The following is a 22,496-nucleotide window of genomic DNA, read 5'->3' as shown; positions in this document are numbered from 1 at the left end:
GCCCCGGGAAGGACGCGGCGGCGACACGGCGGGGATCGCGCTGAAGGATGCGCTGGGGGCGGCGGGCGACGCCGGGACTGCGGGACCCCCGGTGCCGGTCTCCGCGCGGCGCCCTCGTGCGGGCGGGGCCGCCGCTCCCCGGCTGCCGGTGCCCCCGGTGCCCCTCGCCCTGCCCGTGAAATCGGGGATCGCTGCGGCGGGAGGGGGGCAGCCGCCCGGCCGGTTCGTGTCCCCGTGGCCGCGCTGCCGGGCGGGGCTCGGCGGCTCCCGGTGCGGGCGCGACGGGGTCGTGGGCACCGGGAGAAGAGCCCCCCCCCGCCAGCGCTGACCCACCGGGGGCAGCGGGGAGAGCCTGGCTCCCCCAGGCATCCATCTCCCGGTGCGCCGGGGCGGGCAGGGGTCCCGCTCCCCCCGCCAGTCGCGCCCCCAGCATGTCTGGGTGCGGGAGCGGCACCGGCGGCGCGGCGGAGGCGGGGGGGCCCGACAGGTGCCTGCCGCCCCCCACCGTCTTTGCCCGGCAGCAGTGGCACCCCCGGGGCGGCTGCGGTGGCTGCGGGGACAGCGGGGGGTGAGAGCGGAGGGTGGGAGCGGCCGCCGGCAGCGGAGCACCCGGGGGTCGGTGGCCTTGGCCGCTCAGCCCCTCCCTCACACCCTGCGCCGGGGCTGCCTCTGCCCTCGCCGGAGCACCCACAGCTGGGGTTGGATGTGGATGGGGACGGTCTGGGCTGGACCCTCCCGGGAAATGGGGGCTGTGATGTGTCCGTGGACCCCTCCACGGGGATCTGCGCCTGCTGCCATCGCCCACCTCTCCGTCCCTCGCTGGTGCGAGTGCCCAGGGGCGTGGCGGGGACATGCATGCAGCCAGAGCATCCTCCGGCGCCCGTCGGTGCAGGGGCTCTCCTGGGCTCTCCCCCCATCCCACACCCCTTTGTGCAGGGTGGGAGCAGCCCCGGCAGCCCCCTCCCCTGCCATTGAGATTGTGTCGCCAGGCGGAAGCTCGGGCCCCATAAATCGTGCGTGTGTGCGACGTGCCGAGGCGCAGCACAATGCCGAGGTGCTGCCACACTCAGCCTCCCCCCGCACCCCCCAGCTCTGCCCGGACCCCCTGCACCCCCAGCCATGTCCCCACGCCGTGACATCGCCGCCACGCTGGCAGGTGTGCCACCTCACCCTTGTCTGCCCGTGACTCCCCCACCCCATCACCGCCGTGACCTGCCGCTGCCCCGACACCTCTCGAGGGACAGGGCGGAGGAGGATGGCAGTGCCCGGGCCGTGCCAAGCCGGGGGTGTCGCAGCCAGATGCCCGCACCCCCTGCGCAGGCGTGTCTGGCGCGGCCGCCAGCGTCCGGCTCAGGGCATGGGCGGCGCGGTGGGGGCGGCTGCGGCAGAGCCGTGTCCCAGGGACTCCGGAGCTGATATTTATTGTTAGGCAGTGCGGCAGCTCGGACGCAATTATAGCCGCACGGCAAAGTGTCTGGATTAGATAAATTATGGGGGGAATTAGGCTCCCTGGGCCGCAGCCTGCAAATCCCAGCAACCCTGCTGCAAGTGGAGCCATAAACAAGCTCGGCGCGGCCCTGCGGGGCTCTCCGGGGAGGAGGGGGTTGCTGGTTGTGGCCACTCCTTGGCCACAAATTTATTGTGGCTCCTGCCACGCTACCCTGGGTACCCCTGTTGGTGCCCTCAGTGGGATGACAGGATGAGGGGCAGCCCAGGGAGCAGCCCAGCGGTGCCTTGGGAAGCTCCACCAGCCCCTTTGGCCATGCAGGGAATGGTTGGGGGTGCCAGGAGGCCAGGAAGGGTCCCCAAGCAGGCAGAGCACCCCTCATGCCATGGGTTTGGGGTGTGTTGGCAAAGCCCAGGGGAGGTGTGAAGGCGGGATCCTCAAACCCCGCTCCTGCTCGGCCTGGTTGTTTGTCCAGCTGTGCATTCCATCCGTCTCTCCCATCACCTCCACTGGTGGCAGCCAGCAAGCCCTGGGGGTGTGGGATGACCCTTGACTCATCCCTGCCCTCCACTCCCCAGTCCTGCCAGGAATAGGCCTGGTGGCATGGGACAAAGGTGCAGGACAGCCATGTCCACCCAACACCAGCTTTTGTGGGGCCTGTGACCCTGGGGTGACCCATTGAGCAGGGTCAGGGGCTCCTGGAGTGTCCCAAGTTGGGCCCTGGCATGCTGGAGGCTCTGTCCTTGCTGCATGTCCCACATGCTAAGATGGGGACAGCAATTTATTCCTGTTCATGGACACAGATATGGCCAGTGCTCCTGACATTGCTGCACCCCAAGAAGCACCCCAAAAGCAGGATGGGGTGTACCACTGACTCTGATTTTGGACCCGAGAATGCTTGTACTGAGGGCACTGGGTGCCAAGGAGGAGGCAGAGCAGGGGGTGCTGTGACACAGGGGTACACAGGGTGCTTGGCTGTGGGGTGGGGGTCACAGCCCACCTGTGTGCAGGGAGGTTGTGGCATTTTGTGCAGGCACACAGCTCGTGCAGCTCCCCCCAGCACTGGCACTGCCGCCATGCTCACCTCTTCAAGGTGGCTTTTATCTGGTCCAGACTGTGCTGCAGGCAGCAGGGCTGGAGTGGGCTCTGGAGAGGGTTAGAGTGGGCCCTGGAGAGGGCTGGAGTGAGCTCTGGAAAGCCCCAGTGCAGAGCTGGGCAGTATCTCACACAGGAGAGGAGCCACATCCATGCAGAGCTGGTCTGGAGGGGCCCAGGCTCCTCTGCAGCAGCCAAACCCCAACACCAGGGCAGCGCCTGGCCAGATTCCCCCATCCCATCCACGGGCACCCGCAGGGCTGAGGAGGGGTCACCCCGAGCAGGAGGGACCCGCGGGTCTGGGGGCATCCAGCAGGAGGTGCTGGGCAGCTGTGCCCAAGCAGAGACAGTTCCGTGCCCACTTGTGGAGCTGAATGCAGGCACAGCACCAACATCACCCCCTTTGGCATCCCTAGGCTGGCTGGGGGGCTCGGCCAGCCCCCACCCCATGCCTCTACCCTCCAGACCGGGCACCCAGGAAGCCAAACCGCCCAGCCATCCACGGCTGCTCCGGCAGGAGCGGGTGCCCACGGGCAGAGCGTGCCGTGCCCCGTGAGTCACGGCGCTGGGCGGCCCCGAGCGGCACGGCCGGCGTTCCCGTGGGAGAAGCGGCCGCCGTGTCGGGGTGCAACAGGGCCGGGGCCACCTGCTCCTGCCCGGGCTGGTAATTGAGTCACCGGTTGCAGATTGATGGTTTAATTAAAACCCAATTAGAAACCTCATTGATCTTGTTAGCAACACGGGAAGGTGCCGGCTTTAGCCGGGATTACAGGGATTGTGTGGCCGTCAATAGTGACGGGGGGCACCTGTAGGGTGCTGCTGCAATCCCGGGGTGCGTGGGGAGCGCTCTACCTGTCCCGCTAGCATCCCGCTCCCCCCGCGTGGGGATCAGCCCTCGCCTCCCCCCCTCGGAGCCCCGATTCCCCACGCAGGGAGGTGGCCCCGGGGACACCGAGTGCCGGCGGTGCCGTTAGCGCCCGCGCCTTGCGGCTGCGCCAGGCGAGGCCGGGGGGGCTGTGCTGTGGCTCGGTGCCACCCGTGTGCGTGGGCTGCGTCGCAGGCGCTGTCTGCCGAGCCAGCGCGCGTGTGCGTGGCCGTCTGGGCGCCGTGACTGTGCAGCGCTGGCTGCGTGGGGAGGGCTGGCACGGGGCGGGGGGGGGCCGCGCTGAGCCCCCCGTCTCCCCCGCGGTGGGTGCGGGAGGACGGGCGGTCTGTCTGTCCGTCCGTCCGGTGCGGTGGACCGGACACAGTGGTCGATGAGCCTTTGCCTCTCGCTGTGGTGCGGGGTGACGGGAAGGGGACTCGTAAATCAATGGCACTTTTTTGTTCCCCGGGTGATGGATGGGCCCCGGATGCGCCAAAAGGACGAAGCTGCTGGAGCCGAACAAAGAGCCTGGCTGTGCTGGGGGCTGCCCAGTGCTGGGGGGCACCACATCGAGGACACACCACGCTGCCCTGCTCCTCACCGCTGGCACCACCAGCGCGGGGTGCTGAGCCCAGCTCTGGCCCCGCTGCCCTCCAGGCCTCTGCAGCAGCATGGGGATGAGTCTGTGTAGTGCGGGGGTCCCGACGGGGGTCTGGTCCCGCCGTGCCACTGCTGCCAGGGCGTGCTGCAGTGCACCAGGCGCTCCCCAGCAGTGTGGGAGCCAGCGTGCGGCACGCAGCCCGGATTGATGGCAGCAGATGGGAGCGGAGCGGCCGCCCGGCTCACCGGTGCCTGCGGCGTGCCAGGTAGCCAGGCTGCCACCAGGGTGCCACCAGGGTGCCACCGGCATCCCTCCGGTGCGGGGCCGGTGGGCACCGGGCCCGGGGCCGGTGCTGCCAGGGGACATCCATCTGCCCAGCATGACAGGCTGCTGGAAGGTACCACTGCCTCGCCAAGCCCTGCTCTACAAACGCAGTCGTGCAGAAGTGATGCTGCCCGTTCTCCTCCCGCATTTAACCCTTCGGGCACTGCCAGAGCCCACCATCCCCACCGGCCGTGCCATGGCTGCCAGTCTGGGATATGGAGGTTCCATCCCAGCCCAGGTTGCTGGTGTTTCCTGATAGCTGTGGAGCTGGCAGGGACCAGGCAGCCCGTGCCTGCTCTGGGATGGGTGCTGGTGAGAAAAGAGGCAGAGTCCCTCTCTCAGAGTGTCTGTTCCTGCCCTTCCACCCCAAGCCAAGGCCCATGGGCTCCCTGGTGGTGCTGTCAGCAGGTCTTGGAGCACTTGAGCTGTTGCACTGAGGGGGCTGCCGGGTTTGGGGGTATCTAGAGTTGCTGTTCTGCAGTGACTGTGCAGGAGCCAAGTGTGGCAGGGACACAGTGTTGTGACCAAAGCTGCTGCCAGGGTCACCTGGATGTGCCTCTGGCTGTGGTGGCCCTGTGGCTCTCCCCATATGGGGCCATTCCCCAGCTCCTCCCAGCTTATGGTGATGCCTGTGGGCTCCTGGCATGCCGTGGCAGCTGGCAATACCTGTGGGAGTCACTACCATGGGCCCCTTGCCACACCACCGGGGCTCCTGCAGCCTGCCGTGGGTGCTGCTGTCCCCCAGCCCAGGGGAGACTTCGGTGCCTCGTTAGTGAGGCTGTTTATCAGCAGCCACACTTCCTAATGAGCTGTGGCTTAACGAGCCCCAGCCTGGGGTCCCAGGGGGCCGTGCCTCAGCACTGGGTGCCCCCGGGGAATGGGGGTTACCTCTCCCCAGCACTCCGTGACAGAGTGTCACTTGTGACACTTCTCCTGGCCCCTCTGTCCCATGGCACAGCCACAGCCCGGCTGTGGGGAGCCCCAGCTGCGGGTGCCCGCCCCGGTGTGGGGCAGCTGGTATTGGGGTACGCCAGCGTCCCAGCCCTGCGTCCCGCGTGGACTTAATTGCAATTTTCTCCTTGGGGCCATTTCTTTAATAACAAGCCTTTTTCTCCCCCCGCCCCCCTTCCCACCACATCAAAGAGGGAAGATGAAAGGTCCCGGCGCCCGCTCAGCAAGGGTGGCTGCCTCAGCACCTTCCCGGCGGAGCAGTTGCCGGCGGGTGCCGGGATGGGCTGCGGAATAGCGGCTGCGCAGCGAGGGAGGGGCCGCGTGGGGCTGCGCTCCCTGTCCCACGAGTGATGAGTTCTGCCATCAGCCGCCCCCTGTAGCCCCCCGCTGCCGGAGGCGGCGCTTCTTATCCCCCCGTTTTGCCACCCGACACCGCGTCCCGCTACGGTTCTGTCTCCGAGCTCGGCTCGGGGTGCCGCGGGCGCTGGCGGAGTGCCGGGGCTCCTCAAACAGCCCCGGGGGCGATGGTGCAGGGTGGGGCGTCTGCACGCGCAGCCCTGCCCGCTGCCTGCCCAGCCCTGCCGGGGAGACCCAGGGAGCCGCTGAGCTCCGGGAGGGGCGGTGGACCCCCCACCCACTGCCAAGGCAACCCGCAGTGATGCTTTGGGGGGCTCACGGTCCGGGGTTTGGGGTGAGGTGGGAAAAGGGCCGTGATCCGGAGCTCCACAGGGGAGCTCCACGGCCACGCGTGCCGGGATGCTGCTGCTGCCCGTGTCCTGCGGGATGCGGGCCAGAGCGGGCCGGTCAGGGTCCGGTGCCGCCGCGGCGGCTCGGTGACGAGCCAGCGCCGGGTGGTAATTAATTGGCAGGAGCAGCGGGTCAGCGCGGCGGCGAGGATTACCGAGGCCGGGATTTCCGTCGGGCGCGGATTAGGAGCCAGCGGAGCCTCTCCTGAGTGGATCTGAGGGGATTGCTGCTCCTAATCAATGTAAATGAGGCTCCCCCAGGGCCACCCTTTACGGCATTAACGAACTAACGGGATTAGCCGGAGCAGGGTGAGAAATCCTGGCTCCGAGCTGCGGCGCGTGCCAGGGCCGTGGTGGGCGGCAGCGGTGGGTCGGCTCCAGGCTGCTGGAAATGGGGAATGCCGGGGAATGCCGGGGTGCCCCGCACACCCACGGGCTGCCCCGTGGAAACCCTGGTGCCTGTGGGATCCTGATGCCCTCTTGGGTCTGTCTGTGCATCGTCTCCTCTTTGAGGCTGTCTCGTATGCTCGTGCTCTTGCCCATCCCACCTGTGCACGTGGCTTGACACACACAGCGCCTGTCCCCCCACCCCAGGACCACCCATACCCTCCAGGACGGGGATTCTGCTCCACTCGTGAGGCTCTGGCTGTGCAGGGGTCCCACAGTGTCAGGAGCTTCACACAGGGCGTGAACAGGGGGCACCACTGCTACCAGAGTTCCAACCTTCACTGCAACCTCATCCAGCCTCTGGAGAACCCTGCCTGGGGAGATGCAGGCCCTCCCCAAGCCTGACCCCCCCATCCCTTCTTTCCCTCGCAGCCTGCGGCGGGAGGGCTACACTGTGCAGGTGAATGTCAACGACTACCTGGACATCTACTGCCCTCACTACAACGCCTCGGTGCCCGAGCACCGGCTGGAGCAGTACGTGCTCTACATGGTGAACGCGGAGGGCTACCGCACCTGCAACACCAGCCAGGGCTTCAAGCGCTGGGAGTGCAACCGGCCCCACGCGCCCCACAGCCCCATCAAGTTCTCGGAGAAGTTCCAGCGCTACAGCGCCTTCTCGCTGGGCTACGAGTTCCGTGCGGGGCAGGAGTACTACTACATCTGTACGTGGGGCGCTGGGGGGGACCCCCACACAGCCCCCAAACCCCCGGTCCCACCCCAGCGGGGTCCCCTCAGGTCCCACCCCAGTGGGGTCCCCTCAGGTCCCACCGAGTTGTGTCCCCTCAGGTTCCATTGCAGCTGGGTCCCCTCAGGTCCCACTGAGTTGTGTCTCCTCAGGTTCCATCCCAGTTGAGTCCTCTCAGGTCCCACCAAGTTGTGTCCCCTCAGCTCCCACCCCAGTTGGATCCTCTCTGGTGCCACCCCAGCTGGGTCCCCTCAAGTCCCAACCTGGTTGGGTCCCCTCAGGTCTCACCCCAGTTGTGTCCCCTCAGGTCCCACCCCAGTTGGACCCCTTGGCTGATTCGCCTGTACCCCCAAAATTGGGCAGCTGTTTCTCCCCTAAGAGTGGGAACCTGGAGCTCTGGGAGGGGGTGAAGGAGCAAAGGGATGGGGGGAGGGGGGTTTACATGGTGCAGGGAACAGATGAGGGTGTGGGGAAAGATGAGGGTGCAAGGGCATGATGGGGTGCTGGGGGATGGTGATGTAGGATGCAGGATGCTGCTGCAGGATCAGGGTTCAGGGGCTGCTGCTGCAGGATTGCAGTTTTGGTGCCAGATATGAGTGCTAGGTTGTGATGCTGGGGTTGATGGTTCAGGCCTGAGGTGCTGGTACAGAGCATTGGTGCAGGATTTGGGGTGCTGCTGCATTCCGCCAGCCCAGAGCACACCCCTGGGCAGTTCCAGCCCCCTCTCTGTCCAGACCCCCAAGCCTCGGGGTGCCTGGGGTTGAGATCCCTGCCACGGAGCCCCTCTCAGCGTGCTCTTGCCTTGCAGCCACGCCGACACACAACCACCGCCGGGCCTGCCTGAAGATGAAGGTGTTTGTCTGCTGCGCCTCCAGTAAGTACCCCCGTGCCCATCCCGGGGGCTGTGGGCGAGCGGGGGCGGCGAGGCTGGCCCGTGGGTGCCCCGTCCCTCCTGAGGAAGGGGGGAGGCGTGGGAGCTGCGGTGCAGGACATCCAGGGAGCGTCACCCCCGTCCCCTCTCTCCCTCCACAGCGTCGCACTCCGGGGAGAAGCTGGCGCCCACCCTGCCCCAGTTCACCCTGCGGCCCGAGGTGAAGATCGAGGACCTGGGTGAGTCAGGCACAGCCCCCGGCCCCGCAGCGCCGTGTCCCCGCTCCCCGCCGCCGCCCCTGGGGCAGCCCCGGCCACGGGGTGGGGGTTCAGGGCCGCCCTGCTTCCCTCCTCATCCTCTCGTTCCTCCTCACAGAAAACTTCAACCCGGAGATGCCCAAGCTGGAGAAGAGCATCAGCGGCACCAGCCCCAAGCGGGAACACTTACCCCTGGCCGTGGCCGCCGCGCTCTTCCTCATGACGCTCTTGGCCTCGTAGCTCCCGGTGCCCGCGGGGGCCCGGCCAGCGCCGCTCTGCCGAGTGCGGCCCCCTCGAGCTGCTGCCCCTCGTGAGAGCCAGCGGGGAAGCACGGCCAGACCACCACCCCCTGCCCGGAGAGCCGCCTGCGGAGCTGCCCCGCGGGGCCGGGATCACGGCACGCAGCGATCCGCCTGGACCGGCCGCCCCGGCGGGGATGCGGCCGGGAGCGCTGCTCCTCCCGCCGACAGCATCCCGGGGAGCGCGGGGTGCTGCCCGCAGCCCCCCCGGTGACCCCACCGTGGCTGGGGGGCAGAGCCCGATGAGAGCAGGGACCCCCGGGGCCGGGCAGTGTGTACATACCCATATAGATCTATACATACTGTACAGAGAGCGACTACAGAGATATATCTATACTGTACCATAGGCAGCGGCGCCGGCCCCAGGCTGGCTTGTACATAGTCAAACGTGTTGGATTTTCCTCGTCTTCCGTGAAGACCCGACCTATGCAAACGCACAGACACTTTTTGGGGAAAAACAAAACAAAACAAAACAAAAAAAACATTCTCGATCTTTTTTTCAAAGTGCTTTGGCTGGTGATTTTCATATTCTGCTCTTAGTCTATTAAAAAAAAAAATAAAAGGATAAAAAAAGGGATCCATGTCACGGTGGCGTGCAGCACTTCCAGCCCTCGGAGGGGTCCCTGGGGGGCTCCGGCTCGGACAGGCGTTCAGGAGAGGGCTGACCTCCACCGTGCCACCCGCCTTGCCAGGCACACCAGGCTCGACACCGCTGCCAGGGGGATGCAGGGCACTCCCCACCGCTGCCTCTGCTCCCCACCGACCCCCCAGCGCCGGCAGGGACGCGGTGCTTCCCGCAGGAATGTGGACAGCAGAGCGCTTGAAGGTAAGGGCAGCGCGGGGGGTGACACGCAGCCTTGGGGGTGCTGGGGTGGCGTTTGGGAGCAGGAAATCCTTCCTTGCCATCCTCGCCAGCTGCACGGAGCGAGCAGACACGAGGCGCTGGCAACCCCATGGGAACTCCGGCATCGCCCCTCCGGCGCGTCTGGCTCTGCCGGGCATGCCGGCTCCTGCCTCTTCTGGGGGGATCTGGCGGCTCCTGCGGGGTGGGGGACGCCCTTATCTCCCCCCCAGCACCTCCAGCCAAGGGGATTTGGGGGCTGGATTGTGCCTGGGGGTGGGATCGCATCTAATGGGGGTGTTGCTGGGGCACCCAGACCCCCACAGCCCCCACGGTGGAGCACTCGTGGGGTCCCGACCCTGCACTCTGGTGGGGCTGGGGGGGCCCGGTGCCCCCAGGGAGGGGGCAGGAACTCTCCCCACAGGGATGAGGGGCTGCGAGGACCCCCCTCCCGGTGCGGATTCCTGGGGAAGGGGGTCCTCAGAGCCCCAGAGAGCAGGGCAGCCACTCTCCCCCACCCAGCAGGCGCTGCTGGGCGGTGGCTGGGTGTCCCGCCGGCCCGGGCTTGTCCGGGTGCGGGAAGAGCCGACGAACCCGTCAGACGGGTCCCGGGAGCCCTCCCAGCAGGCGCCGGGCTCGCCACGTCCCCCCCAGGGCTCTGGCAGGCCTGGCCCGCCATGGGGCTGAGGTCCCTGGCATGGACCCCCTCCCGGGGTCCTGAGATGCCACCGGCAGCTGTCTGCTGGCCCAGGGCAGGGTGGGCACGGTGTGGGTGGGGCAGCACCGCTGCCACTGCCAAGGGCCACATCCGGCCAGGTGCTGATTGCCAGGGACTGGCCAAAGCACCTGTGCCAGTGTGGTGCCATGCTGGTGGCACGTGGCACAGTGAGCCTGACACAGCTTAGGTGGCCAGTGCCCTGGGGGGGTGTGAGAGCTGGAGTCACAGCCCTGGCACAGAGAGATCTGCCTGCAGGATCCCTCCTGCCGCTTGCCTCGACCCTGGCACCGCTTCTTGTGCCTGCATGGCACCACCCATGGCTCGGTGGGCACCTGGCTCAGATGTGCCCCGTGCCCTAGGGCTGAGCACAGCAGGAGAGCCCAGACCCACCAGGGGTCTTCTGGGGCGCTGGCCGAGGGGGTTCCCAAGCCCAGCTGCCCCAAGTCAAGTGGGGGGCCATTGCTGGGACCCCAGTGCTGAGGTGTGGGTGCCCCTTGGGTACTTTAGGGTTTCACAGCCTTGGCAGTGGATCCAGATGTGTGCCAGGAGCCGCTGTGTGGCACGAGGCTCTGCCTCACCTCGGGGCAGCTCCCCTGCCCAGTCAGGGCTCTCTGGCCAAAGCCATGAGGTCCTGGCACAGCTGGACAGCCCTGGGGCTGCGGCTCTGCACCCACCAGGCTGGCACATGGCCATGCCTCCCTGCCATGCCTACCTGCCAGGCTGCACGCAGCTGGCACTGCGTCACCGCGGCCTTCGCTCCCGGCCACAAACTGGACGGCTCCTCTTCCTCCCCCAGCCTTGCAGGGGTGACGTCAGCCCAGCCAGGGGCTGGGGCACTCCCGGGTGTCCCCAGCCAACAAACCACAAACACTGTCACGAGTTCGGCGCCCTCTGGCCAACCCTACCTGCCCCACACGAAGCAGCAGCGATGTTTACAGCCTGAAACGGCTTCACCTTTGTCCCTCCATCACAGGCACCAAACCCAGCCCATTGTCACCTTCTCCCAGGCGGCGTGGCCGTGACCATGTGCACCATGTGCACACCACCACTGGCATTCCCAGTGCCGCTGCAGGTGGGCACTCACCCTACCCAGGGTGCTGCCCACCCTGTGCCCCACCGTTGTGTCACAAGGGAGGTAATGAGGCACCTCTAGCCCCAGTTTTTGTCTCAGACTGTCCCCAGCAGGGGACACGGGCTTGTGTTTCCACTCCTGCTCCTGCACCAGTGTGCTGGCGGTGACACTGGGTCTCGGTGTGTCCATATGGCCTCACTCCCAGCCCCTTCCCTGTGACCTGGTGGCCCTGCTCCAGGGCTGGGGCCATGGCACGAGACAGGGGACCCCCTTGGCCAACAGCATTGGGTGCCACATCCCAGTGCCACAGGATGGATCCAGCATGATGCCCCAGGAGGCTCATTATACCCCCGGCAGGCCCAGCACGAGGCTCAACCACCAGGGGCTGCCCAGCCCTCCCCCGTCAGTGCTCCCTGCCTTGGTTTCCCCAGGCACAGTCTGTCCCTGACGTGGAGGGGGCAGTACCAGGGTGATGCCAGAACCATGGGATTGGTGCTTTCACCCATCCCCGTGGCCTGCACGTGAGATCCCAGCGGTGTTCCCAGGAGTGCTCCCCTGTGCAAGCCACGGCAGCGCCGGCATCCCGGGAACAGAGGCCTGGCACTGTCATTATGGATGATGTCAGGCCTGGCCACAAGCAGGGAGGATGAGAGCAAAGCAGCCTCCCTGGGAGCGAGGGGGTGGCGAGAGAGGCTGGGATGCAGGTGGGATTTGGGGTGATGTGGGGCACAGCCCCACGGCCTGGGCTCGCAGGCTGAGGGAGCCACGGCCGCTCTCAGGTTGCCGCGCCGGCGCCTGCCAGAGCCCCTGCCGCGTGCCAGGGGAGCGCTCCGCGCCCGCTGCGGCACAGGGCATGCAACATTACCCACAATCAATGGATCATTATGGAATAAACAAGAGGAAAGTTGTTTTGCAAATGCGGCTGAGTTATCGCTTCACAACACGCGGCGAAGCGTCGCGTGCCGGCCGGGACACGGATGGATCCGTGTCAGAGCAAATGGGAGCCGACAGCGAGGCACCGCGCTCCTGCCAGGCAGTGGCAGCGTGCCCGCTGTGCCCACCCCGGCTCTGCGCCTGCAGGCCCCTGTCCTGCACCTACAGACCCCTGTTCTGCATCTAGAGACCCCCATTCTGCACATACAGACCCCTGTCCTGCACCTACAGCCCCCCGTTCTGCATCTAGAGACCCCCATTCTGCACATACAGACCCCTGTCCTGCACCTACAGACCCCTGTTCTGCACCTAAAGATCCCAATCCTGCACCTACAGCCTCCCAGTGTGCATCCACAGGCCTATCCTGCACCTTCAGACCCCTGTCCTGCACATACAGACCCCTATTCTGCACCTACAGACCCCCATCCTGCACATACAGACCCCCATGTTGTACCTACAGACCCCCATGTTGTACCTACAGATCCCCATCCTGCACCTACAGACCCCCATCCTGCACCTACAGACCCCTGTCCTGCACCTACAGACCCCTGTTCTGCACCTAAAGACCCCCGTCCTGCACGTACAGACCCCCATTTTATACCTACAGGCCCCTGTCCTGCACCTACAGCCTCCCAGTGTGCATCCACAGGCCTATTGTGCATGTACAGACCCCCATTCTTCACATACAGACCCCTCTCCTGTACCCACAGACCCCCATCCTGCATGTACAGACCCCATTATGCACCCACAGCCCCACCCTGCACCCACAGACCCCTGTCCTGCACCCATAGCCTTTCATCCGTGTGCATCCACAGGCCTATTGTGCACGTACAGACCCCCATTCTTCACATACAGACCCCTCTCCTGTACCCACAGACCCCCATCCTGCATGTACAGACCCCATTATGCACCCACAGCCCCACCCTGCACCCACAGACCCCTGTCCTGCACCCACAGCCCCCCATCCTGCACCCACAGCCCCATCTTGCACCCATATCCCCCAGTCTGCACCCACAGCCCCCTGTCCTGCACCCACATACTCCCACCCTGCACCCACACCCCCATCTTGCACCCATATCCCCCAGTCTGCACCCACAGCCCGCTGTCCTGCACCCACAGCCCCCTGTCCTGCACCCACAGATCCCCATCCTGCACCCACAGCCCCCCAGTGTGCACCCACAGCCTCCAGTGTGTGTGCAGAGTCCCTGCCCGGTGTGGGTCACTGTTTCGGGGGGTGGCCCTGCTCTGTGCCGGTCCCGTGTGGGGGGATGGGGTGTGTGTTTGTGGAGGTGGGGGGGACCTGGAGCGTGGTGTTGTGCGGGGACTGTGTCCCCTTCCCGGTGCCATTCCCGGTGGGGAGGCGGCGGTTTGTGTCCCCCGGCCCGGTCCTAGTGGGGGCGGGGGGGTGTGTTTTTGTCCCGGTTACCGCCGGTCTCGGTAGGGAAGGTTTGTGTCCCCCCCGCCTGCTGCCGGTCCCGGTGGTCCCGGTGTCCGGGGGTGCGTGTCCCCGCCGGTGCTGCTCTCGGTGTGGGGGTGGTTTCCGTCCCCCTGACCGATACCGGTGGGGGTGTGTCGTGCGTGCGGTGTCCCCCCCCGCCTGGTCCCGTGTGTTGTTGTGCGAGCGCGGGGCGGTGGCGGGGGCGGGGCGGCGGCGGGGCCGTACATAAGCGGGGGCGGGCGAGGGGCCGCCCGTGGAGCGCAGCACCCGCGGAGCGATGGGGCAGCCGGGGGTGCCCCTGGCCCTGCTGGGGCTGGGGCTGTGCTGGGCAGCGGCGGCCGAGCGGCACACGGTGTTCTGGAACAGCTCCAACCCGCGGTGAGTGACCCCCGCCTCCCACCGGGACCCCCCCGCGAACGCGCACCGAGCCCGGCACCGGCCGCCCCGAGGGCGCGGGCGGCGCCGCTCCGCTCCGCTCCCCTCCCCGGCGGCCTTTGTGCGGGACGAGGTGGCGGGGCCGGTGCGGGGCCGTGCGGGGGGCGGCGGGGCCGGTCCAGGTGCGCCCGGGGGGGCCTTTCCGTTCCCAGGGCCGTGCGAAGGGGCCGCTTCCTTCCCGCGGGGGGGGGCGCGGCGCCAGCCCCGGCGCCGGCCCCGGGGACCGTGTTGACAAACACGGGGCAGGATGTGCGGGGGGGTAGACCTGGATCGGGGCCCCCCGCTCACCGGCCGCCGGGGCTGCGGGGTGACCCCATCTCAAGCAACAGCCCTGCAGGTTCTGGGGGTCCCCCCCGGCCGCGGCCGTGACTCCCTCTGCTTGTAGAGGTGCATGAGCTCTCTCAGGCTCTAGGAACGTCCCCCTTGGCTTTCGGGGAGCCCCCCATACTCTCCAGACCCCCAGGCTGTGGGGGTGCCCCCCCACTCAGGCAGCCCTGGGGAGATTTTGGGCTTCCCCTCCTTCCCTGGGCTGAGTCGCTCCCTCCCCAGGTTCTGGGGGTTCTCCCTCCCGCCGTGCCCCCCACGGATGTCGGATTCCCCCAGATTGTAGGGCCGTGTCCTCTGTGCCCCCCCCTCCGCAGTTTTTTTGGGGTGGCTGTGCCCTCTCGAGGCCACCACAGCCGGCGAGGTGGGGACCCCGCGGAGGCCCCCGGCGTGCCCCCCCCGGGTGGGGTGTAGGGCGCAGCTGGAGCCGGGCTGGCTGCCCCACGGCGAGAGCCGCGACGCCTCCTGCTCCGGCAGCGCTGGGCCGGGCAGGGTGCGGGCAGGCTGCGCGTCCCAGCGGGTCCCCTCCCTGCTCCCCGGCTCTTGGGGAGCGCTGGGAAGTGGGGTGCGCTCACCACTCACCGCCGGGGGGCCGAGCCGGAGGGGGAGTGAAGGGGGGGCTGCCCTTTCGAAGCTATTCCAGGTGCTGCAAGACTCAGCACAGGGGAGGGTGCACCCAAGGGTGCCCCCAGGCAGCGCTGGCGTGGCCGAGGTGCTGGCCCCCCTGGGTATGGGGGATTTGGGGGTGCAAGTAAAGCCCCAAACCCAGACCTGACCCCCCTGCCGACCCTCCTGGTGCAGGTTTCTGTGGAGTGACTACACGGTGGAGGTTCGTCTCAATGACTACCTGGACATTATCTGCCCCCACTACGAGGAGGGCAGCGTGGACCCCCGGGTCATGGAGCGCTACACGCTGTACCTGGTGGAGCTGGAGGAGTACCAGGCCTGCAAGCCCCGCTCCAAGGAGCAGATCCGCTGGGAATGCGACAAGCCCAGCGCCCTGCACGGCCCCGAGAAGTTCTCAGAGAAGTTCCAGCGCTTCACTCCCTTCACGCTGGGCAAGGAGTTCAGGGAGGGACACAGCTACTACTACATCTGTGAGTGCTGGGGGACTGCGGGGGGGGGCTCCGAGGTGCTGCAGGGATTCCCCATCGGGCTCCCCCCCATCCCTTCCTAACCTGCCTCTCCCTTCACAGCCAAACCCATCCACCACCACGGTGAAGCCTGCCTGAAGCTGAAGGTGACGGTGACAGGCAAAGGCAGTGAGTATCACCACCCCCTCAGGGCCCCCCCTCCGCGTCCCCTCCTTCCCAGCGTGGCCTTGGCTGCGCTGAGTCACGGCCTGGCCGTGGCCCCTGGCCAGCCCGGGGTGTGGGCACGCGCAGCTTGGCCAGGAAGGTGTTGGTGGGGGCGGGGAGGGGGGGACAGCCGACAGAGAAACGGGATTTTGGGAAGGCTGGGGTGCTGCCCTTCCCTCTGTGACCCCCTGTTTGCTCCGCAGCTCCAGCACCGCCTGCCCCGGCCTCGACGCAGAAGGGGAGGATCCAGGCAGGTGTGTGGGGGGCTGTGGGTTGGGGCTGAGCCAGTTTCCCTTTCTGGGGTGACAGGGTGTTCTTGGGGGCACCAGGCTGACTCCATCCTCTTCCACAGACCCTCCCTCCTCCTCCTCACCTACCACCGCCCCCTCCCCTGTTTCCCGCGGGGAGGATAAATTCCAACAACAATTAGGTGCCCCACCCCTACCCCGGCCACGCGCCTGCACGGACTGCTCTGCCCTTCGGGAACGCCTTTCCCCCGGGGAGCCAAGGCTTTGCTTGCTCTCTACCCCCCTTTCCTCCTCATTTTGGGGTTGTTTTGGGTTTTTATTGCTTTTTCTCACCCATCATTATCCGCAGAGAGGGGGAGCAGGAAGAAACCCCCCCCCCCCCCCCCCCCCCGGGGGGGGGGGGGGGGGGGGGGGACAGCCAACAGAGAAACGGGATTTTGGGATTTTGGGAAGGTTGGGGTGCTGCCCTTCCCTCTGTGACCCCCTGTTTGCTCCGCAGCTCCAGCACCGCCTGCCCCGGCCTCGACGCAGAAGGGGAGGATCCAGGCAGGTGTGTGGGGGGCTGTGGGTTGGGGCTGAGCCAGTTTCCCTTTCTGGGGTGACAGGGTGTTCTTGGGGGCACCAGGCTGAGCCTGGGGGGGAGGCAGGTGGGGGGCACTGGCCTGAACACAGCCACCCAGGGGTTTGTGGGGGGCTGTGGGGCTCATCTGCCCCTCCTGGGGGCTCTGGAGCTGGCTGAAGTATCAAATCTGGCGGCAACCCTTTGCAGGGGTGATGAGCTGCTGGTTTGGGGTACAGTTTCTCTTCTGGGGTTGCTGGTTGCTGATGGCTCCTCTTTTCCTCCCGCAGACGATGCGGCCGCACACGTGCTGAGGAGCGTGGGGCAGAACTCGGCCATGCGCAGCAGCAGCCGCCCCTTCACCTTCATCAGCCTCCTGCTGCCCCTCCTGCTGCCGCAGGGGCTCTGAGCCGCCCCTCGTGCCCGGACCCACCGAGGCTGTGGCCATTGGGGACCCCCGTGGTCCCCGCACATCTGCCCCGTGTGCCCTGCCCTGCGCACATCTGGGCCAGGAAAGGATTTGTCAGTATTATGGGGCTGGAGGGCCCAAAGCCATCGGAGCAGCTGGAGCCTTCAGGCTTCCCTGGCCCTTCCAGGATGCTCCTGGCAGCCAGAGGCCGAGCGGGAGCCTGGAGCTGGAGGGGCTGAGGTGCCCCAGACTGGAGAGGGGCAGGGGGCTGGCACCCCTGCCCCGCAGCTGAGCTCGCCCACCGCCCTCGGGGCTTTCCCCGTGGTGGGCTGGAACTGGAATGTGTCCTGCAGGCGGGGACGTGGGGGTGGCCTGGTGACACCCGTGCAGGGGGCCACTAACCCCCCAGTGTCAGTGGCCTGGGAGCACAGACAGGCTGGAGACGCCCCGCAGCCAGGGGAGCGGGGTTAAGAGAAACATCCCACTCCTCAGTGCGCTGCACCCCTACCCCTTCCTTCATCCCCTGGCCCTTCCCCATCCCTCCCCTCCGCTGGGTGCCGGAGGGGCCCCCCAGCACCCCCTTTGTACAGCTTTCTAACACGGGACTTTTTTATACCATTGTCGGGAATAAATAACCAAAACCGTGCTGAGCTCCTGAGACCTCCCCCACCCTCCTGGGCCAAGGCTCTCCTGGCCCCTGCGGGGGGTTGGGCTGGTTAATTAATTAATTGGCTGGTGTTTGCACGGGGCTGTTAAGTGGCGAAGTGCCACAGTGGCTGGCACTGTCCCCGGCTTTATCTGGTGACACAAAGGCCTGCCCTGAGGATAGGGACCCCTCCCCCTGCACTGGAGGGAGCTTCCAGGTGGGGGGCAGCGGCTCCTGGGACAAACCCCGCTGGAATGCGACAGACCCCGTGGGATGGGTCTGATAAACCCACCGCTGGTGAGGAGGGGGCTTGGGCAGGGGACACAGCCTGGCTGCACCCCAGGGGCCCCCACGGGGTGACCCCAGGGATGTGGGACCCCCGAGGGGGAGACACTGTGGGTGCGGCGAGCTGGGATCACAGGGATTTGGGGGCCCTGGAATTGGGAATTTCAGGGAGCGAGGGTCCTGGAGAGGTGAGATTTTGGGGTACAGGGATGCATGACACCCGAATGTGGGGGACCCTAGAGATGCAGGGTCACGGAGAGGGGTCACAGGGATGAGGGACCCCAGCAGGATGTGTGGGGGCACCCTGGGACAGTGGGGTCACAGGGAAATGTGGATCCCAGGGAAATTATTGTCACACGGATGTGTGACCCTCAGCATGTGTGGGAACACCCTGGGACAGAGGGGTCACAGGGAAATGTGGATCCCAGGGAAATTGTTGTCACAGGGATGTGTGACCCTCAGCATGTGTGGGAACACCCTCGGACAGAGGGATCACAGGGAAATGTGGATCTCATGGCTGCAGGATCCTGGGGAATTGTGACAGAGATGAGTGACCCCCAGGATATGTGAGGACACCCTGGGACAGCGGGGTCACAGGGAAATGTGGATCCCAGAGGAATTGTCACAGCGATGTGTGACTCCTGCAGGAGGCGGGGGTGGGGAGCTGGGCTCACAGGGGTGTGAGACCCCGGGCTGCGCAATCTGCACCACGGGGCTCACCCTGGGCCCCCCAAACCTGAAGTGGGGCGCTCAATACCCGCCACCCTTGGGGTGCTCCCCCCCACACCGGCCCCGGTGCCCTCCCGGTGCCCGCGGCAGGTCCCGCCGGTGCAGCCGGCGCCGCTCCCCCCGCTCGGAGCCGGATCCCCGCCGCCCCTCCCCGGTAGTGCGTCCCGCCCCGCCCCGCTCCGCTCCGCCGCGGGCAGCGCCGGCCCCGCCGCGCTCCCGGTGTCCGGCATGGCCCTGTCGGTGCTCGCCGGTGTCTGCCTGGCCGCCACCCTCGCCATGTTCGCCACCGGCCTGTGAGCGATCGGCGGCGGCGGCCCCGGGCGGGGCGGGGGCGATGCGGAACGCACCGGGGCCAGCTCGGGGCTGCACTGAGGGCCGGGGGCGGCGGGGGGCAAAGGGGGGACCCCAGGGCTGGTTTTGGGGTGCAGAGGGGGGGCTTGGGGAGGGGATTTGTGGGTGCAGTGGGGCCATAGGGGATGAGGATGCAATGAGGACCCCAGGGTTGGTTTTGGGGTGCAGTGGGGGCCTTGGGGAGAGGGATTTGTGGGTGCAGTGAAGACCCCAGGGCTGGTTTTGGGGTGCAGTGGGGGCCTTGGGGAGGATTGGGGGTGCAATAGTGAGGGCACCAGAGGCATTTTGGGGGCTGCAGTGGAGGCCATGGAGGGATATTTGGGGGTAAATTAGGGAGGGTGTTAAGGCCAGTTTGGGGGTGCAGTGGGGAGGGCAGTAGGGGGTGTAATGGGGACCAGTTTGGGGGTGCAATGGAGGCCATGGGGGGGGTGCAATGAGGAGGGTCGGGGGGGCACCAGGGTCACTTTGGGGGTGCAGTGGGGCATGGATGGCTGGTGCAGAAGGGGTGGTGTGAGTCCTGTTTTGGGGGTGCAGGGGGAGGGGAGTGGGGGCTGCAGTGCCTGCTGGCTGCAGAGACTGGAGCCCCCCAACCCCAGCACTGCCGGGCACCCAGGAGTGCTGCCCTCCGCCCTCCCCAGGTCCGACCTGCGCCAGATATTGGCAACCAAGAGTGTGGAGAACATCCAGTTCCTGCCCTTCCTCACCACCGATGCCAAGTACAGCAGGGTCGGGTCCTGGGGAGGGGTGTCACATAGATTTGAGGGGCAGGGGGGATCCCCCAGGCTGCAGCCAAGTGCCTGTGCCATATCCCTGCAGCAACCTGAGCTGGCTGGGCTATGGCTGCCTGAAGGGGGACGGGACAGTGATCACCGTCAACGCCATCGGGGCAGCTCTGCAGACCCTCTACATCCTGGTGTATCTCTACTACAGCCCTGCCAAGGTGGGGCAGGGGCCTGGGGCGATGGGGAGGATGGGGGACCCTCACCTTGACGTCCCCCTGCTGTCCCTCCCAGCGCCCCGTGCTGCTGCAGGTCCTGCTGCTCCTGGCTGTGGTGGTCACTGGCTGTGGCTACTTCACCATCCTGGTTGACACGGGGACACGCCTGACACACCTGGGGCTCTTCTGCAGTGTCTTCACCATCAGCATGTACCTCTCACCGCTGGCTGACCTGGTGTGTGGGGCTTGGCAGAGCTGGGGCTTGCCAGCCCAGGCCCTGCCTAACGTTTGCTCCTGCAGGCCAAGGTTGTCCGGAGCAAGTCAACGCGGTGCCTGTCCTTCCCCCTGACCGTCACCACCCTTGTGGCCTCCAGCAGCTGGACACTCTATGGCCTGCAGCTCCGTGATCCCTACATCACAGTGGGTTGGGGTGGTGGAACGCTGAGGGGTGCCATCCCATCCCACTCCATCCCATCTCATCATGTCCCAACCCATCCTACTCCATTGCATCCATGCAGTCCCATCCCCATCCCACCCCACCCTGGCCTGCTTCACCTGCATTCCACCCTTCTCCATCCCATCCCATCCCACTCTATCTCATCCCATCCCATTCTGTTCTGTCTGCACCATCTCACCCCACTCCATCCCCATTCTATCCCTATCCCATTCCATCAAATCCTATCCTTCCCCATCCCCACCCCATTGCCATCCCATTCCCATCTCACCCCACTCCGTCCCCATTCCACCCCTATTCCCATTGCCATCCCATCCTATCCTTCCCTGTCCCCACTCCACTGCCATCCCATTCCACTCTATCCCATCCCAGCCTATCCTATCCTTCCCCATCCCCACCACCATCCCGTCCCATCTCATCCCATCCTATCCCATCCCATCCCCATCCCCACCCCACTGCCATCCCATTCCACTCTATCCCATCCCCATGCCCACCCCACTGCCATCCCATCCCATCCCACCCCATTCCCCTCTCATGGCTCAGCTGAGCACTTGGCTTGGCCCCGTTCAGCACCGTCTGTGTCACCCAGCCAGGGCTCAGCATGATGACTATTGATTTTCATTAATTAGCTGGGATGGGGCCAATAAACCTCCCCCAGCACCACAGGGGGAGGGGTACATCCACTGTCCCCCCATGTCCTCCCGCAGGTCCCCAACGTGCCAGGGATCGTCACCAGCCTCGTGCGGTTCTGGCTCTTCCAGCGGTACAGGCCAGAGCAGGACAAGCCCTACAGCGCCCTGCCCGCCTGAGGGGGCCCCTCAGGAGCACCCCAACTCTGGCCTGGGCTGGCCCCACCGCTGTCCCCTCGGCCACTCCCAGTGGGACACCAGGAAGGACCTCCTGCCTCCAGCTCTGCATCCTTCAGTGAAGGCCCAGGAGCTCTCAGCAAATCCTTTGGGGTACCACAAGCCCCTCAAACCCCAGGGTGGGAGGAAAGTTTTCCGTGCCTATGGCCCTGCCTGGCAGCAGGATTTTGAGGGGCAGGGCTTTTGAGTGGCTTCCAGGGGTCCACGTGTCACTTTTGTATGGATTCAAGTGCCTTTTAATAAATCACAGACTTCCCAGTGCCTGCTTCTTGTACCTCCCTCCTGCTGCAGTGCATGGTACAGCTCTTGGCCCTGCAGCTGCTTTGGGAGCTCCTTGTGGCCAACCAGGGGGGCTGCTTATGGCCAAACAGGGGCTACTTTTTTGGGGGGGCTCATTCTGACATTCTGACACACCCTGGGCTCTGGCAAACCCTCAACAGACATCAGCCCTGGTGTTGGGGCCACGAGGGGACCCCAGGGAAGCCAGCACAGCTCTGAGCACCCTGAGGGAGCCTCCCATCACAGTGTGGGGGTAAAAGTCTGTGTAAATGATGAGCAGCCACCATGGCAGGACCTGGGAATCGATGGGAATCCTTGCTAAACCCCTGTGGATCGAGCAGGCCTGGATCAAGCATCAATGCTCTGTCAATTAACCAATTAACAGCAATGTGGAATGAAGATATCAGGCTGTGCTTCAGTGGAGGGGCCAAATCACACAGCAGACACCAGAGCCTTGCAGAAAGAGGCCCCTACCCCATGTGGGACCCCCCCAGGACCGAGGAGCCTCATCCCACACTCCCCCCATGAGGAGACCCCAGGCAAGCCAGCACTGCTCTGAGCATCTTGAGGGAACCTCCCATCAGTGTGGGGGTAAAAGTCTGTGAACTGATGAGCAGCCACCATGGGAAACTGTGGCAGCAGCTTTCTGGTGACAGAGAGCGACAGGAATCGATGGGAATCCTTGCTAAACCCCTGTGGATCGAGCAGGCCTGGATCAAGCATCGATGCTCTGTCAATTAACCAATTAAGAGTGATGTGGAATGAAGATATCAGGCTGTGCTTCAGTGGAGGGACCAAATCACACAGCAGACCCTGGAGACTTAGAGACCCTCACTCCATGCAGGACCCCCCAGGACCAAGGAGCCTCATCCCATACTCTGGCCAGATGACACCATCGGGATGAAGGACGCTGGCAGGAGCTGTGCTGTGCCTCTGCTGCTTGTGCACACCTCACACACAGCCTGGAAAAATCCATATAAAGGGACAGAGCTGAGCGTGGTGCCAAGGGAAGGAGGACGAGCTCCTGGCGTGCTCTGTCTTGCCCCGTGGAGCCGGGGCTCCCCGTGCCTGCTCTGGCTGCTCCCA

General features: G+C 66.0%; 3 protein-coding genes across 6 annotated transcripts in view; all 3 read left to right on the top strand.

The window, feature by feature from the left end:
* EFNA3 (ephrin A3) overlaps positions 1 to 9,153 on the top strand; it is a 9,527-nt gene extending 374 nt beyond the window's left edge. Inside the window, exons 2-5 of one of the 2 annotated variants that reach the window (XM_041397257.1) lie at positions 6,849 to 7,138; positions 7,970 to 8,035; positions 8,194 to 8,271; positions 8,408 to 9,153. In XM_041397257.1, coding sequence (XP_041253191.1) covers positions 6,849 to 7,138; positions 7,970 to 8,035; positions 8,194 to 8,271; positions 8,408 to 8,529 — 556 coding nt within the window. In that variant the 3' untranslated portion in view covers positions 8,530 to 9,153. The remainder of the gene's footprint in view (positions 1 to 6,848; positions 7,139 to 7,969; positions 8,036 to 8,193; positions 8,272 to 8,407) is intronic. The other variant, XM_041397258.1, reaches the window with a different exon arrangement.
* Positions 9,154 to 13,814: 4,661 nt separating this feature from the next.
* On the top strand, positions 13,815 to 18,619 carry EFNA1 (ephrin A1). 2 transcript variants are annotated; one of them, XM_041397260.1, is made up of 5 exons: positions 13,815 to 13,968; positions 15,151 to 15,446; positions 15,546 to 15,611; positions 16,395 to 16,445; positions 16,745 to 18,619. In XM_041397260.1, exons 1-5 carry the CDS (start codon positions 13,868 to 13,870, stop codon positions 16,861 to 16,863), a joined length of 633 nt encoding a protein of 210 aa, XP_041253194.1. In that variant the 5' UTR covers positions 13,815 to 13,867; the 3' UTR covers positions 16,864 to 18,619. The 2 variants fall into 2 exon arrangements, with proteins under 2 accessions (XP_041253194.1, XP_041253193.1); XM_041397259.1 differs by lacking the exon at positions 16,395 to 16,445 and adding an exon at positions 15,851 to 15,901.
* SLC50A1 (solute carrier family 50 member 1) lies at positions 18,481 to 22,037 on the top strand. Of its 2 annotated transcripts, XM_041397251.1 has the most exons (6): positions 18,481 to 18,816; positions 19,513 to 19,590; positions 19,691 to 19,814; positions 19,888 to 20,046; positions 20,112 to 20,231; positions 20,973 to 22,036. In XM_041397251.1, the coding sequence occupies exons 1-6, from the start codon at positions 18,752 to 18,754 to the stop codon at positions 21,072 to 21,074; spliced, it is 648 nt and encodes a 215-aa protein (XP_041253185.1). In that variant the 5' UTR covers positions 18,481 to 18,751; the 3' UTR covers positions 21,075 to 22,036. The 2 variants fall into 2 exon arrangements, with proteins under 2 accessions (XP_041253185.1, XP_041253184.1); XM_041397250.1 differs by lacking the exon at positions 18,481 to 18,816 and having other exon boundaries at positions 18,902 to 19,590; positions 20,973 to 22,037.
* The last annotated feature ends 459 nt before the right edge of the window (positions 22,038 to 22,496 follow it).

The sequence above is a fragment of the Onychostruthus taczanowskii genome, unplaced genomic scaffold, assembly GCF_017590055.1.
Source record: "Onychostruthus taczanowskii isolate IOZ18803 unplaced genomic scaffold, ASM1759005v1 scaffold138, whole genome shotgun sequence".
Taxonomy (NCBI): Eukaryota; Metazoa; Chordata; class Aves; order Passeriformes; family Passeridae; genus Onychostruthus; species Onychostruthus taczanowskii.
This window is presented reverse-complemented; position numbering and strand designations above follow the sequence as displayed.